Source organism: Agelaius phoeniceus, chromosome 1, assembly GCF_051311805.1.
Source record: "Agelaius phoeniceus isolate bAgePho1 chromosome 1, bAgePho1.hap1, whole genome shotgun sequence".
NCBI classification, from domain to species: domain Eukaryota; kingdom Metazoa; phylum Chordata; class Aves; order Passeriformes; family Icteridae; genus Agelaius; species Agelaius phoeniceus.
This window is the reverse complement of record NC_135265.1, coordinates 46,898,800-46,915,609: the sequence shown is the minus strand read 5'-3', so window position 1 is coordinate 46,915,609 and position 16,810 is coordinate 46,898,800. Positions and strand designations below refer to the sequence as shown.

General features: G+C 36.8%; 1 protein-coding gene across 1 annotated transcript in view; it reads right to left on the bottom strand.

Moving 5' to 3' along the window:
* LARS2 (leucyl-tRNA synthetase 2, mitochondrial) overlaps positions 1-16,810 on the bottom strand; it is an 82,731-nt gene that overhangs the window by 6,415 nt on the left and 59,506 nt on the right. Inside the window, exons 15-19 of the mRNA XM_054631469.2 lie at positions 13,065-13,168; positions 11,715-11,897; positions 9,030-9,199; positions 7,967-8,044; positions 5,852-5,963 (exon numbers count right to left, since the gene is read on the bottom strand). Coding sequence (XP_054487444.1) covers positions 5,852-5,963; positions 7,967-8,044; positions 9,030-9,199; positions 11,715-11,897; positions 13,065-13,168 — 647 coding nt within the window. The remainder of the gene's footprint in view (positions 1-5,851; positions 5,964-7,966; positions 8,045-9,029; positions 9,200-11,714; positions 11,898-13,064; positions 13,169-16,810) is intronic.

Below are 16,810 nucleotides of genomic sequence, written 5' to 3'. Positions count from 1 at the left end.
TTGCAGTGCTTGCTCTCCTTATGATTTTTACATTCTGAAACATTTTCTCCTTAGATTTTACTTTTAAAAATTTCTGAAACAGTGATAAGTGATCTCCTTTTATTAAACTGGTCTTCTCAAGATAATTAATCCTGATTTGTTTAAGTAATAGGAGAATAGGATGCAAGCCATTCTGAAGCTGCATTCTGTAACTGAATAGAAGTGCCTGAGTGGGATTTACGTTGCTGTTTACTGCAGCTATATGACAAAATACAAAGATTTCGTTTAATAAGATGCTGTCAAATATAATCAATATTGATGATGATGACTCTTGCGATTCTCACAAAGCCAGGAGATTTTTAAATTAAAAGCATTCTCTGCATATGAATAAGAACGCAGACTAAAACTTTTTATAAGCACATGCTTCATTTAGGACTGCAAAATGAAATCTCTTCTGCATGTGAAATTTCTTCTGGTTTAGGGAAACTCCATCAAAAGCATAAAGAAAACCCATCCACACAAGACTCACTGGTGAGACTGAGGCACTGAGGCTGTTCAAAACAGCAGGACAGCAGCCACAGACATCCACCCAACCCATGCACAGTGCATACATCAATTCAGCTTGCTGGGTTGTTTAGACTGATACGGTGAGTAACAGCAAACAGGGACATAAAGAGCAAGCAGCTTCCTCCAGAAAAATCCACCACATTTTTGTCAGTGCTTTTTCAGACAAAATCCTTTGGTAAAATGACACACAGCTGTGCTATTTGCTGAGTGACTCAGACAGGGACAGTGGGGAGCGCTGATGGCAGCTATTTCTAATGGCAAGCAAGAACATGCACATTTCCTAATGACAACAACTATTTGTTAGGTAAATAATTTATTAAAACAGTCCAGTGGTACTCATTTTGTGTATTTTTTTTTCTTTTGCAGCAGTAGCTCAGAAACTGAGAGAGCAAAAGACAGGAACTCAAGCAGAAAAAAAATATCTTCACATTGATGATTCATTATCACATTGACTGTAAAGAAAACAGCTGTTAGATTCTTTCCTTTTTGGCTTTTGAACATCTAGATGACTTCACTTCTTTCCAACTGATCACATGTCTTGTGGCAGAAGCATGCACGCTGGCCATTCCTTATTTTACTGTTGAAGAGAATTCTTCAGACTATTTAAAACCTACTTTCTGATATATGAAAAACAAAGCCATGGTCCCTTTTAATTCCTGTGGAGGCTGTCAGTCCTAATAAACTGACCAATAAAAAAATAATTAAAATTTATTTTGAAGCAAAGTGTGAGTAATCTCAGTGTCAATCTTTTGGTTCATTTTCTTGCTACAAAATGAGCTATGAGCTCATCCATAGAAAAAGAGAGTAGAAAAGTCAACAGAACTAGTTTGAGAAAACAGTTTGACAGGAAACCAAAATGAAGGTTTTAGTTATGTTGCCTGTTTGGCTTCCTGCCTTAATTCACATTCTGTAAGCTGTAGAACACAGAAAACATAATGACTTGGTTTGTATTTTCAAAATTCAACACGCTAAACCAGAAACTTCATCACCCTGATCCAGAATGGTGATTGATGAATTAAAAATGGACCATTTCTGAAACTTTGATTGTGAAAACATGAAAAACATTTTTTGTTGTCTTACTGTACAGGAAAGCGCCTAGTGAAGTGCATTTTATGAAGTGGTGTGCATTTTGCATAATATTTTTTGATGTATTTTGCTTTTACGGCTATAGGTTCTCTTGCAGATGCACGACAGAAAGATAACAGTAAATTTTTTACTTATTGTAAGCTTTTTACTTATATGTATCCATCTGTACAGGACAGATCAAAGACAATACTTGTGTTCAGTCTGAAGTCCTAATCTTGCTATTGGATCTGCTTCAATGGACTTCTACTGACTAGCAAGCAAATATTAGAGCAAGGCTTCCCTAACCAGTAACTCACAGCATTGGAACCCATTTTAAAACACCAAGTTAAAGGTGTACTATAGTACTGTAAATTAGCAAGTTGAGAAAAAGAGGGGACAGGACCAGTCTAACAACTTTTCAGCTCAGGGCAATGTTTTACTCGCATTACAGGAGTATTTCATAAGCATAACACTTCCCCTAAGGTGCTATTTGAAAGGGCAGAGCAGATTCTCATTTTAAAGAGATTTAAAAAGGAAGATGTGGGAGCAATTGTGTATCAGCAAGGTGTTGAAACAGAAAGGTAACTCTAGTCTTACAGAAAAAAAGCACTGGAAAAAATATCTGTAAAATTCCAGCAATTGTGCAGTTACTTAGACATAAAATTATGCAGGCCAGAGGAAAAGTTGTGATTATGAAGTAAATTGAGAAAGAGCTGGCTTGTGACAAGCCCTGGAGAGGTTAAAGCAGAGAAGGAAATGAAGATGGAAGTCTTAATGGGTGATAAAAGGAAGCAAATGAAAGCATCTGAAACAATGGCAGTATCAGAGTTTAGGACTAGGGATTTTTGAACAGAAAATGTAAGAAGGTCAGAGGGGGAAGTACAAGATGACTCTGAGGGTGAATACCCAAATACTGCTAATTTAATTAAAAAGCTCCAATCAGGAGTGTGTAAGGGCAAGTGGAGAGACATTTTGGGTGAGTATCTACTTGCCTGTGAAACCTCTTTCTGGCATTGTTGCCATGTTACTTTGTTCTTGATATTCTCTTTACTACTTAATGAATCTCCCTATTTGACAGATTTGGGCAAGTTACATATCCGAAATTTCTTTCTGCAGCTCAGGACGAATATGTCTGTCAGTAATATGTGAAACAATCTGCTATCTCAAAGAAATGGCAACAGCTGTTTCTAGACAGCTCTGAGAAAAGCTGTATTATACCACTGGTATAGTAGTACAGAACTAGGATGTGAAAAGCCTGGGTTACTGTAAGCTAACTCTAGGATGTGCTTGCAATCCAGCAAACTCCACACAAACACTTTTAACTTTCTTAAAACAATCTGTCTTCCTCCATTTATAAGACTTTCTCTACTTCCTCTTATGCTATTACTCTTGGAGAAAAAAAATTTTAATCTCCGAATCATGTTTCTTATGGGATATGTGAAGAGGGATTTCTACATTCAGATTTTCAATTAAAACCTGCAACATCAATTAGCTTTTACTCAACTCCATTCTTTTTAGCCCTTTTTGAGCAAGGGCTGAATTCAGACAAATTCTTGCAACAGAGCTATTGTAGTGACAGCTAAAATATTGCTAAGACAATGATACCATTAAAAATTCAAAAAATTATGTTTAATTTCAGGATTTCCTAAGATGTGTTTATCAAAGGTGTACATATCTTTCATGAGCCATCTCTAATAAAAATTTAGCAAGTCACAATAAGCAGTTTCATATCCTTGTCTGAACAGCAAAACACTGTACTACTACAAACAAACTTAAAAAAAAGTCTCAAATGGTGTCTGTATATTCCTTAGATACAAGGTTTCAGGAAGGAAACAGATTTCCTCATCCTGTTAGTGTTCATAAACTGCCAAGATATCAGCCGGATGAACTCTTCCCACACGGAGGGGCTACGGCTGCTTTTTATGTTATTGAGCGATAAACCAGCGCATTCTCTGCACAATTAACACCAGCAGGCTGACACACCACAACACCAAAAACTGCTCGTCCTCTGAGGGGGGAGAAGAACTTCTTCACACACAAAGTATCATGGATTGTTGCTGTTCAGCTGCTGAAAGGTGAGGCACTTACAGAACAGCGTTCAAGCAGCTTCCATCAAAGACTGGGGTCCACTGCTATAGGTGCAATTTATAGAACTAACAATATACAAACTCCTTTTCCTGCAAGTCACAAAAGAGGAAGCAGCATTATCCTGACACTTAGATGCAAAGACAAGGTACAAAAGAAGAGATTTATTCTCTCTGAGTATGAAGAACTAAACACAGAGAAAACTAAACAGAGTATTTAGAAACCTTAATTTTCATATTGAAATTATTTAAAATAGTAAAGCATCATCGCTTATACACAACAAAGTTTGAGAAATTGGTTACATTAGAACAGCAGCAGGACTTGGTGGAACCAGAGTGCAATTCAAAACCTGGGGAATTTTTAATATGAAATCTCAATCCCAAGACAGAACTGATAGATGCTGGCTATTTCAAAATAATACAGTAGTCTTACCACAATGCAGCAGTTAAATGTATGCACATTCTCCTGATAAAATTGTTTAATAACTTCAGTATAATGCAATGATTACCATGCTAAAAGATACTGTCATTTTCAAATTTAGTAATAAAATTCTTCAGGCAGTAATCAACACACTATGGTTTTTAATGATTGCTGCACTGAATTACAGTGCACATGTCTTTGGACCACACAAGTAAAATTTTATCTTTAAATGCAGACAGAGGCTGAGGACAATACACTTCCAATTTTTATATGCTTCCTTTTGATTCTTACATCAGAGGGAGATACAGAAAATGCTTATCATTTTCATTCTCCAGTGATTTTAGTAGCAAGAAAAGACTTCCTTGTCTAGCATTCAAAACACTACAGGATTAAGCTTTGTGTTTGACAAGTTGTTAATTAAGATACCCTAGTGCTCTTTGTCATTTTATCAACCATAGCTGGTAATTCTGAATTTCCTAACATGTATTATAATTCCAAGTTTAGAAGGCACTGTATGTATAAGTAATGATCCTGAATCTCTTCTGTCTCCATCTCAACCACTGTAGAAAAGTCATGCTAATTGATTTTATTTAGTATTATTTTAATTAGATGGCACGTCATTCATAGTATATGACCAGATGGATCATGTCTGATGCCACTCTTTATTCTAGACTTAAACTCCTAGTAAGACATTTTTAAATCACTTGAAATGAAAATACATGCAAAAAACCCAACCCACTCTCCCTACCATATCTTGTTGTTTCCACAGGCTCTGCTTCTTTGTTACTGCTTTGAAGAAGAGCAGTCTTTCCTTGGCAATTAATGTTGCAGGCCATGGCTAGCACTGAAATACCATCAGTTTAGTAGCACTGCTCTGCAAACACTTGAATGCACAATGGTTTTTGGGACGACCATTGAAAAGAAAACCATTAAAACAGCATCCAAAAGCTAACATTAGGTCCAAAACCACACAGCAGTTTGTGGCCAGCCACAATGCAGAATATATTCCTATCTTCCCACATGCATCTTGGGACTTTTCCCAATAAACCTTACCATCAGTTGCTAAACTCTGGCATGCACATCCCTTATTTCACAGGCTTTAACTGTATCAGCACCATGCAACTTAGCCCATTTGGTATTCAGACCTCTACAACTGTGACAGGTCTTAGAAAAGACACCCTGTCTATAATTCCCATTCTCCATGGCAGGTTAATTTACAGCACAGTGTCTATCAGTCTCTGGAGCATCCTAAAAGGATAGGATTTTTATTGAACATTCCTTTAGTCTTTTTACTATCCAGACCTCTGATATGCTTTGCTTTGCCTGAATTCCTGAAGGAAAATATTTGTAGTCCAAAGGCTCTGACACAGTTATTTAAAAAAGAGCTGTTTCTGCCCTGGGTGTTCAGCTCTTAATAATGCCATCCATATTCAGGAGCAGTTAGCAGCTGACATATGAATTCCTCATGCAAGTCCTGTCTTGAATTATTCTTCTAGCTCCCTTTCTCCACCTAGTTTCAAGAAATCCACCTCTGTATGCAAGGAAAAAGAAACCAAAGGCAGAAAGGAGAGATGTGGGAATGACACAAAGTTCAAGTTTGTTTAACAGTTGCGACAGAAGGTGACAAGCTAGATAAAGAATTCAGAGGTAAGTGACACACATGTGCTGAGTTACAGACATTTTTGCAAATTTCTTGTCCTTTTCCCTAGAATACCTGTATGAAGTTTATAAATACCTTTCCACATCTCTGATGCAATGTGGGGAGCCATAGGTGCAACCATAATGCAGAGGGAAGCCAAAGCATCTTCAAATTCTGTGCTGTGGAGAACAAGAGGCCGAGGAGCTTGCTGAGTGAAAAAGCAAGGAAAAAGAAACAAACTATTAACATTCTGAGGTGGGGAGGAAAGTAGTTTAATTAAGAAGAAAATGCAGTAATAAAACTTAAAATCAATGTCAATGCTAAGGAGAGTGCAATTTCACAATAAATTGGAAACTTATGAAAAGGGAGAATTAAAATCACAACTCTCTCTAACACTTAGAAGCTGATCCTGAAGAGGTTGATGAAGACACTTGGGGATCTGCTCTAGCACCGAACTCTGAACACACACTCATGGGGACAAGAGTGGCCCACAAAATCATTTTTAGTGCTGCCTTTTCTAGAAGTGCAATCTTAGGCAAAACCAGAGCTATCTGAGAAGAGGTGAAACACTTGTATATAACAGCCAACAGTGCTGAATGCAACATAGATTCTGTTGGGACAAGGTTTCATTCTACAGGATCATAGAGTGGCTTCAGTAAAGCTGAATTTAGTGACAAAGTGAGGTTTTAGAGCTGAAGGAAGCTTTGGGAATGAAAGGCCCAGCTAAGTCTTTTACAGTTTTATGTTCTCATTATTTTAGTAAAGTGTTTGGCTTCTTTAGTATAGAAAATGTTCAATTTCTGGCAAAAGCTGACTTGACTGACAAAATTTGAACTTCATTTCCCCATTTAACTTAACTTACAGAAAACTTAAAAGATACAGCACTAAAAGTAATCAGATGAACTATTTCTTTGCCTAAGAGATTACACTGCATGGCAAATTCAGCTGATGCATTTATTTTGTAATCTATCTCTCTAATGAAACAGCACAAAAAATGTCAATACATGTCAACTTACAAGAATTATTTGATGTGATGAAAACCCATTCTCATCAACTAGAAAATTGTCCAAAACCAGTGATTTGCTTGACCGCAAATGTTGTCAGAGGGCATCTTATCACTTATAGTGCAAACTATATTTGAGTAAGTTTTAGCAACTACTACCCACTTTCAATGTTTAATCCTTGCCCACCTCTCCACTTCCTCCTTTTAACTGGGAGCAAAAGAGGAAGTGTCAGCATGCTATGTGGAAACTTATTCTTTGAAGATACTGCACTGTCTTCTTTGCTCAAGAAATACATCAGTGTTCAAGTGTCTGGCTGTCTGTAGGACCCTGAATTTTATCTTTTTTAACATTAATTCCACCAACCATTAGCCCCAAATGCCTATGAGTCATTGAGTTAGAGATAAAGAACTGTGTGTTACCTTCCCAACACCATACAGGATGCCAGACTTAAGTTGTTTCAGTACAGTACCTGTGCACAATGTACTTAACTTTTTGTTAAGTTCCTTGATTTTGCTAACAAGCACCTTGGAATCCATAATGTATAAAATGGTATTTCAATAAAGAAGCTAAAGCTTTCAAAATTATATTTAATTTCTGGTCTATATCAGGTTACCATTATATGCCTGAAGGATTGCTCAACCAGATCTAAGAGTAGTAAAAAAAATAATGATAATAGTTTATTATATTTCATCTATCACCACTGGCTGATAAACAACATAATCTAAATTAAAAATCTTAAAACCTAAGTTCAGCAGTGTAAGCTGTCTTTGAGGACTGACTGTGTGTGATTTTCCTTGCAAAGAATAACCGTTTTAAAATCAGAATGTTTGGTAATTCTATAATGTACTACTATACCTAGCTACCTATGTAACTTGGCTAAAATCAAGAGAACAAAGAATAGAACTAAACAAAATGTATCCTCTTCAAATTACAGGATGCAGACATAAACATCAGAATCTGGTCTAATCTGATCTAATACCATCAAGCTCCTCCTGCAAAACTGTTTATATTACAGGGTTACAGTGATACCAGAACATGCTTTTGAACTGAGGGTAACTCAACAAGGCTCTTAACTCAGTAATACTGGTTATGAAGTTAATGACTTACAGAAAGCTAAACCTATAGTTCAGGCAGTTCCTGCATGGTAGAAAGACTGACAGGAGCAGTGTCTGAGAGAAAAATACCTTCATTAATATCACATACTTACATGGAGTACATTTGTGAGGCTCATCAATCGGGAAATAGCTGCATTGAACAAATGATCCTTTGTGAAGTACTCGGTTACCTATATTAGAAGAAAAGGTCTGTCATTAATTACTTAAAATTTTCAAACTCAGCATACTGGGTTTTTAAATAGAAAAAAATTACTGGTAATCAATTTCAATTTGTGAAATATGTGCATCTTACCTCTTATACGAAAATCACTTTGGTATGCAAAAACATCATATGTGCAATCACAGGTGTGGAGGGGAAAAGAACAATCATATAAAAATTCCACTGATTAGCCTCCCTTCTGTTTCAGGATTTAAAATGTTTCAAACAATGAAAAATGTGCATTAGTCACCCTTTATTTCCTTTAATAAAATATCTTCCCTTTGCCCCTTCAAGAGGCCTTCTCTCTTATAAATCCATTTATACTGGTGAAAACTTGTTCATAGATTACAATATTAGAATTATAAAGTCTGTTAAATGATCTGGAATATCCCTCACAGCACGGTTTAAACTGGCAAAAGTTTTTATCCACAGAAATTGCTTGAAGATAATTTTGCAGGTATTTATGTTTCCTTCTGAGTCTTGGATAACTGAATTGATACCAATCACAGCAGGAGACAACACATAACAAGAGATGAACAACCACTTCAGTATTTTTTCCAAGGCTATGCTAATATATATTCACTAGTGGCTTTTTTCATTCTATATGAAACAGCAGGCATGATAATGAGATATGAAGCAAACAGACCAAAGCTTTTGTTAGGGTAACCTACAGAACTCACCTACGGTTTTATTACTTGGAGTTACTTGAATCCCAGATTGATAAAATTTTGGTGTCATAACATTTCATTCCTTAAATGAGGCATACATCCTTTAAATAAGTTCTGCCCCACAAAATTTGTAGGTAGACAAAATTATTTACACAGACAATAATTCACTTAAAAAAATAGCTACTCATCTGGGGAAAAAGCTTTTGGCTCTGTAAGTCAAACATATGGTTTTAGCATAAGAAGCAACTTATTTAGTAATTTAGAAACTATGTAAGTGTTTCTTTTAACCTCAGAAATCACCAGATTCTTCTGCTCCCAGATCTTTCTGGCTTCAGCCTTCTCTTTCTTATTCAGAAGCTCAGGATTGGGCATGGTTCCTGAAGTCCTTGCTTCAATAAGTTTGGTTACAAGTGCCCAGAGGCGCATCTGCCATCTCTGAACGCCGGGCATGGCATCAGCTGAGATTAATGAAAGATTTCAGAATCAAATGTCAGTTACAAGTAAAGAATTCAAAACTTGAAAGAAAAGCAGGAACAGAACATTGGAGATAAGCATTTTTTTAAGAAACTCTCTATTTTAAATGAAAGACATCAATGCAATTAAAAATGTCTTTACAAATAATGCTGAGTTGCTTTAATGGAAAAAAAAATCAGTAAGTATTTTTCTGCAATGACTTTAAAACAGATATATATATAGCAAGAGTACAGCATAGAATATCTACTAAAATCTGTAAAATAACCCAATATTATGTCAATGCTAGAATGCTCATCTGTTTTAATGACTCCACAAAGGAGTTGTATATGCTCTAATTTTTTTAACTCATGGCAGAATACAAACATATACACAAGTATGCATACACATATATTTTCAAATTGAGAAGTTTCTTTTCAGATTTGATTTTAGCAAGTATGTGTACTTTTGTTGCTAGAGATGCTATTGTGCTAATGAGTACAAGCTCACCATACTCACACCACAGGAAAGAATGACATGAGCCCTGTGTTGATGTCCACCACTGAGAGGACAAGGAATTTAGTCTGAAGGGCAATCATGCAAAGGCTATCCCATCCAGAGGAGAGAAGGATCACGACAACTGAGAACCACTATTTAACATTCTCTGAATGAAAAAATTTCCTGTGATGGTTTTGCATGGTAAAGTTTTGGTAGGGAGATGCTACAAGGATGACTTCTCTGGGAAGCTTCTAGGAGCTTCCTCCATGTCTGACAGAGCCAGTTGAGCCCAGGAAAAAGGGAGGGATAAAGGGAAGGTGTAAATTTGGTTTTACTTCTCATTACTCTCATTTTAACTAGCATTACATTAAATTAATTTCTCAGTCGAGTCTGTTTTGTCCTTGATAGCAAATGCTGAGTGATCTCCTTGCCCTTACCTCAACCCATGAGCCTTTTGTTGTACTTTTCTCCCCCTATCCAACTGAAAAGCAAGGAGTGACAGAGCAGCTTGGTGGGCACCTGACATCCAGCCCAAGGTCAAACCCAACACAAACTGCTTAATTTCTTTAATTTAAACATTCATAATGTTGTTATCATAATGTTGTTATCACAATAAATTCAGAACAAAGCGTAGAGATATCTAAGAGATGCGTTTCACCTAACTTTCTGTTTTCTTCTCCCCAGGAAATATCTTTAGGCAGCTAAAATTTCCTTTTGTTCACATTTTCCAATATTTTTAACATGAGATGATGCCAAAATTTTCCTTTGTACTTCTCAAGTGGTAAACAGGTTGGCTTGAATGACTAAATACATTTTTGCTAGCATTATAACTATATATTAACTATATATAACTATCATAGCTTTCTTACAAAAATGTTTAATCACCAAGCTCTCATATACTTTGCAACTAAGATTTGGTACACACTATCCTCACAGTAATTCAATTATTCCATTTTCAAGATCAGAAAATACAGCAAAAAGTTTGTGCAGCACCAAATTAGCTGCCTCAGAGGGAATTGTGTACCTGTGTAGTGTTTGGGATGCAGCTGTTAAGGCTCGATTCTAAGCAACTAATTTTTTTAAGAGACCTTTTCAAATGCCTAGCTCTCTACTGTTGTGATTAGGTGGTGACAGAAAGCCAGCTGAGAACTCACAAAGCCCACTCCTCCAGTACATACAATAGTGCAACAATATATAAAGGAACACAAATGAATATAAAGCATGACAGACACAACTGAAAAAAAGTTTAGTGCAGGCAAGAACTTAACATGTGAAAGAATGAAGAACTACACTTTTTGAAACCAGGAATGGAGTGTTTTATTAAGCCTTATGCAACAGGAAGGTGAAATATAAATGAATATATAAGACTACATTAAAATGTATGAACCACAGTAGATAAAAGAAATTAAGACCTTTCAGTATGAGGAATTGCATGACAGGAGCAAATAAATGCACAGGAGGGTAATTCTTAACTTATTCAAGAAGTAAGCTCATAAAAATGTCGTATCTAGAAATATTAATTACTAGGAACTCTGATTATCTTCTAATGAGATTCTTTCTGAGAACTATTTCATAGTCCAGCTTACAAAAGCCATTGCATGTGCATTATATATTGTATAATATTGTATAGTTGCATTTCTGATCTGACATGATTAGAAAAAAACCCAACAGATTATAAAGAAAAATAATTTTCAGTTGATCAATTATTGCTAACTAAAAAAAAGATAATGAGGTCCAAGTTTTCAGAAGAAAATAAAACTTAAGAAGTAGTTTTCTTATGTGCTTTTAGCTTATAAGAGGTAAGCTGCTTGTAATAATCTTGTAAGTTTGCCCCAGTGACAGCTTTGTGACTCTCTCTCCTTTAAAAGAAACGAACAATAAAACCTGTTTATGATACTTTTTTGATTCATTTTTTCCAAAACTTGGGCATGAAGACCTGTATTGATTTTGTGTTTAAAATATACTATTTGAGAAAAAAGAAACAAACCCACAAGAAAACAAACTACAGAAAACAATCTGACTTACTTTTAGCATCCCACAAAATGTCTTGTTCTGGAGGAGCAGCAAACAGGATGTAAAGGCGCAGGGTGTCGATGCCATACTCCTTCACTATTTCCTCAGGGTCTATTCCATTGTACTTAGATTTGCTCATTTTTTCCCAAGCAACTTGGAGCTTCTCACCGGTTTTTAGGTGGACTGGTTCACTTCCTAAATATTAAGACATAAAAAAAACACTGAAACAAATTTTGCTCACTTGTAACAGCAATTAATTTTGTTCCCTAAGCATGAGAAGAAACTGTTGCTAGCGTTTTGGGGTTTTTTTTTTCCAAAACAGCTTAAAGAAGAATACCACCCATTCCAAACACTCTTTTCCGTCCCAAATTTTTCTTGTGTTAATGTTTTGAACACCAGTAATATCCTAAAGCTTCTATCACATCATGATAAAAAGTCTCCTACCACTTGGAAGCTGTATCTGGCATGCATCCTAAGTGCTGCCTTGACAGCTCCTGATATTTAAACTTTTTTATAACCATGACATTTAAAACTTCGTAGATAGGTGTACTGATTTGATACAATTCTGACCTGCACTTAGCTTTTGCAAATACCAGAGTTATAGGTTCCAATTGCAGTAAGTTATCCTGAAAAGAGTGTGTTTTCTCTTGCATGAATTTAGGGACAGAGTGGGGCATTCACATTAAAAAAAAGTGCAACTGAGTAAAACCCTCTGCGAAAAATCCCCAATCTTTTCTAGAAGAAAATAGGGTAGCAGAGAGTGGCAAAACTTAAGAGGGTGGATTGGTGGGTTGATTTTTAACTGTCTTACAGGGTTTGTATCCAGTGAAAACAAGGATGTATGAGAGGAAGACTTAAGTGAGGCAAATATGACCAAACCATTTTTGTTGCTACAGGTGCCATAGCAATGACTGGTCCAGCTTATGCAATGAAGGCTCTGCAAAGAACTTGAGAATGAGCACTGTTTCCTAAAGGTTTTACATTCCTAATATCTACTGAATATACCTGCACCTGTGTTAGTTTTGCTGTAATGTTTTTGTAGGTTGTCTGTATGCTGGGCCTAACTGGCTCCATTCAGCAGGCTGCCTAGCACTGTCTTGACAAAACTGACTTTTGATCTTTTGGACTACACTGGAGCCAAAATAATACCACAGCACTATTTCTATGTTTGGATGCAATTAAAAGTTGCTGTATTAGTAGGATCTCTGTGTACTCAGCAGTATGTGTAAATCCAAAACTCACAGAAGTTGCTCTCCAGTTTAAATATTAGATTCATTTTCTCTTCCAAATTTTCCCAGCACTGAAGCAGTCCCTGGCTTTAGGGATGCATCTATGCTGATTTTCCCATGCAGTTTCTCTTACCAGTGAGATCAACCTCCTCTCTCTTCAAACACTGGCCTGTTGTTGTTAGTCTGAATGTCTGATTCTTGATAAGACCTTGAACCAAGAGCTTATGGAAAGGTTCCCTAAGGATGGAAGGAAAAAGAAATTTCTCTGTTGAAAAGAGCTGTCAAAAGCATACTTTATGATAAGCCTCAGGTGTTGAGCCAATCAGGTACAATTTTTTAGCGAAACAGGAATTTCAAGTTGACTATACATAAATAGTTGTCACCTTAGAAAGAGTACTCTGTGCATTGATTAATGGTGGCTGGCAAGTCTAAGTATTTATTTGCAGTCTGCTCACATTCTTGTACCCTAATTTAGTACTAAGTTATTCTAACATCACTTTTCAAATTAGCATATGGATAACACACAGAAGTTTCTTGTACAACAGTACAACTTCCCTAACTTCAAGCTAAATCTCTTGCGTGAAAGCGTTCAAGTACCTGGCTTCACTGTCTTACAAATATTTAGTTCTAGCTTCTCTCTGAGGAGCACAGGATTTTGAACAAATCAAAATGCTGTTGCACATTTCTTTCTATAAACAGATAGAAAGAACAGAAAGATGTTTCTCTAACATAAGCACCCACACGCCTTGGCCCTTTGCAGAACTAGGCAGGAAGGCCTGGCTGTATGAAAAAGTGTACTAGAAAAAGAGCAATGCTGAAAAGTTCATATCTCAGTGCATCAATTTTTTAGCACCTTACTTTTCTAGCAAAGTTTGTATCAGTGAGAGTAAACTCCCATGAAATGAGTATAAGACACGGATAAAAAGAGCCTTGAAAGGCAGTAGTGCACTCAGCAAGAAATAAACTCCAAGTAAACACTGCTCTGGTTGACACACTATTGTGGCCCCCTCCTTTAATGATCTTGCATTTCTAATGCATTCAGTCACAGTTCTGTCACTGTTTTCACTGGAAAAAAAAGGCAAGAAAATGAATCTGTAAAAGCTTTTGGCTCCCACTCAGTAGAACAGGAAAGTAAGGCAGTTCTAACACAGCTTTAAGAACAGCAGGGGCCAGGGAAGGAGGTATGGAGCCAGTCCCAGAAAGCACATAGTCTGGAAGCCTTCTCATGGGACCCTCCAACACAGGGACATCAGTGACCATTATTTTGGAGGACATGATCATCAGTGCTGGTTAATACTGACTCGTACCTCCTGATGCTGACATGTGTGTGCAACATTAAACAATCTGAATTTTCTACACTTTTTACCTAATGAAACCTCAAATATGTACAAAACAACTTATGTAAAATGATGCATTATTTCTATTAACTTTTAAAAAGCCAGAGTATACCCATCTAAAAAAGCAGTAGTAAAACCAGATTTCCACATTTTATTTCACGTGTACAAAAAAGTCATAATCCAAACCATGATTCACCATTAAGGAGAGGAGTTAATATAATATTTTAAATTATTAAGAAATATAAATTACATGAAAATTTATCTCACAATTTAAAATGAAGTAATTTAATAAAACAATTAAAGTATTATTAAATTATAGAACAATTAGGCAGGTTTCTATCATATTAAAGCAGGGATATTCCAAGTACTAGTCCTTAAACACTTCTGATGACTCTGAAGTAAGAAGATATTTGAAAACAAAACTATAAACTGGGAGAGAAAGTGACAGGCTTCATATTTTATCTTAAACATGCTCAAGTTTGAACATGAGCTTCCTTCCTAGCATATTTTGTATACTTATAAATATTGTGCAAGTACTGGCACATATTGATGTATCACTCAGTCACAAAGAAGTGTGAGTCTCTGCCACGCCACCTGGTTTTAGCAACAATGTTAGCTAAGAGCAACTCAAGCATCTCTATAAATATTTTTTAGATGATACTTCAGAGGCTGATGAAAAATCTTTGAAAAACTATTTCAAATATAGGATGCAAAAATAATCTAAAATGACAAAAAATTATTATAAATTATCCAAGTGAAGTAGAAGGTAAAAATTGGGAACAAAAACTTTGTAACCCTATCAACAACAATGGTGGGAAAATGCTCCAGGATAAAACAGTTTATGATACATTTCTTCTGTCTCTACAATCTAGAGACATAACACCACAAGAAAAAAAAAATTCCCGCCCTATCATTCAGTACTTCAGTCTGTTTAAGATCTCAAACAGTTATTAAAATAGCTACACTTCCTGCTATCTAAAGTAAAGCTAATGAGGTAGCCAGATCATCCAAATCAGATAGGGCTCTCCACTGGAAGTGATTTTTCAAGGAACACTTATTTTTAATGACAAAGAGTTAGTTCAGATCATACGCCAAGTTACTAAAAACTGAATGCAGGAACAAGCATTTCTTATTTTTGTTTATGCTGACAGAAGCTACAAAAATGCAATACAAAATACATTACCAAGTATGGGGAAAAAAACCCCAACCATGTGTCCCTAGTGGGAAACCGCAGGAGTATGGAGACATGCCCAAAAGGAGAAAGCCAGAGCCCATCTGCTAAACACGGGGCTCTAAACCAAATTGTGTTTAGTGATTTTGGCAGTGTTGTGGTGGCTCCCTCTCATGTTCACATGCAGAGTTACACTTGAATTCGTGTTAATAGAACTGCACGCCTCAAACAAGCCCCTTCAAAGGCAGGGATGCACTTCTTGGCCGTAAGGGAACTGCCAAGGGGCTGCAGCACAGCAGGGGTGATGCAATTCTGACCTCAATACTGCATGGTCATGGCATCATAAATACCTCCTGATCCAAAACACCAAGAATAATGAAATTAAGCCACTTTGAGACACAGTGACATTTCTGGCACAGAAGAGGAGTCTGGAGTTCCTCTGAATGCTTGTTCATGTTTCAGACCGTAGATATAATGGAATGGGACAGGCTTTCACCTGCCTGTGAAGTTTGTTTGTGCTCATGCTGGAGTATCTGCACTGAGGCTTTTGATCATGTTGTACATTCCACCTGCAAAGTGTGCCTGACACCTCTGAGAAGGATCAGCTGTGCTAGCCATGAAGTCTGCAACCCATCTTTTCCTTTCTCTAATGTTCATACACAGGTTCATCTCTATGAGAGACCCATCTCTCTAAGTAGGACCATGCAATGGATGGTAAGGCAAGCACGGCAGACAGATCAGGAATTCCTGCTCAGGGCCATGTTCTCATGCACTTTGCTTTGTTCTGTGCAGGGTGACCAGCAGGACTTTCAATCCTAGTACAAATGACCTGGCTGGAAGAACTCTGTGGAGCCTGCAACAGTGATAAAATAGTGAATTTAGGAGAAAGGATAGCCCTAGCAAAGGAGCTTGCTGCATGTATTTGCACCCTGCACCTTTAGACAGGATGAGAGAGCCTGAGTGCTGTGCCCTGGAGTGAAGACAAGATTAGATCAGTCACTATTGGCTGAGTTCAGGGGGCTGTGAAACCTGCTGCTGGATACAGCTGTAAAACCTTGTGGAGGTGATGAAGGATGTGGAAACCGATAATTTTAGGCAAAAAAAAAAAAAAAAACAAACAAACCAATATTGAATGTTCAAGATTCCACACAGTTAACAACTGAGAGCTTTTGCTTAAAATCAGCACTAGAGATAAGGTCCTAAACGAATGCAGAGAAGCTGTCGCATTGTTCCTTCAGAGAATAAGCTATTTCTGTCACACACAGATCTTTTATTCTGTAACTCAGCTATGTGAAAAATAGTGCCTTCTTACTCTGCAGATTTGCCCTCTATCAGAGTCAAATCTGCTGACTTAACCCCAACAATGAAATT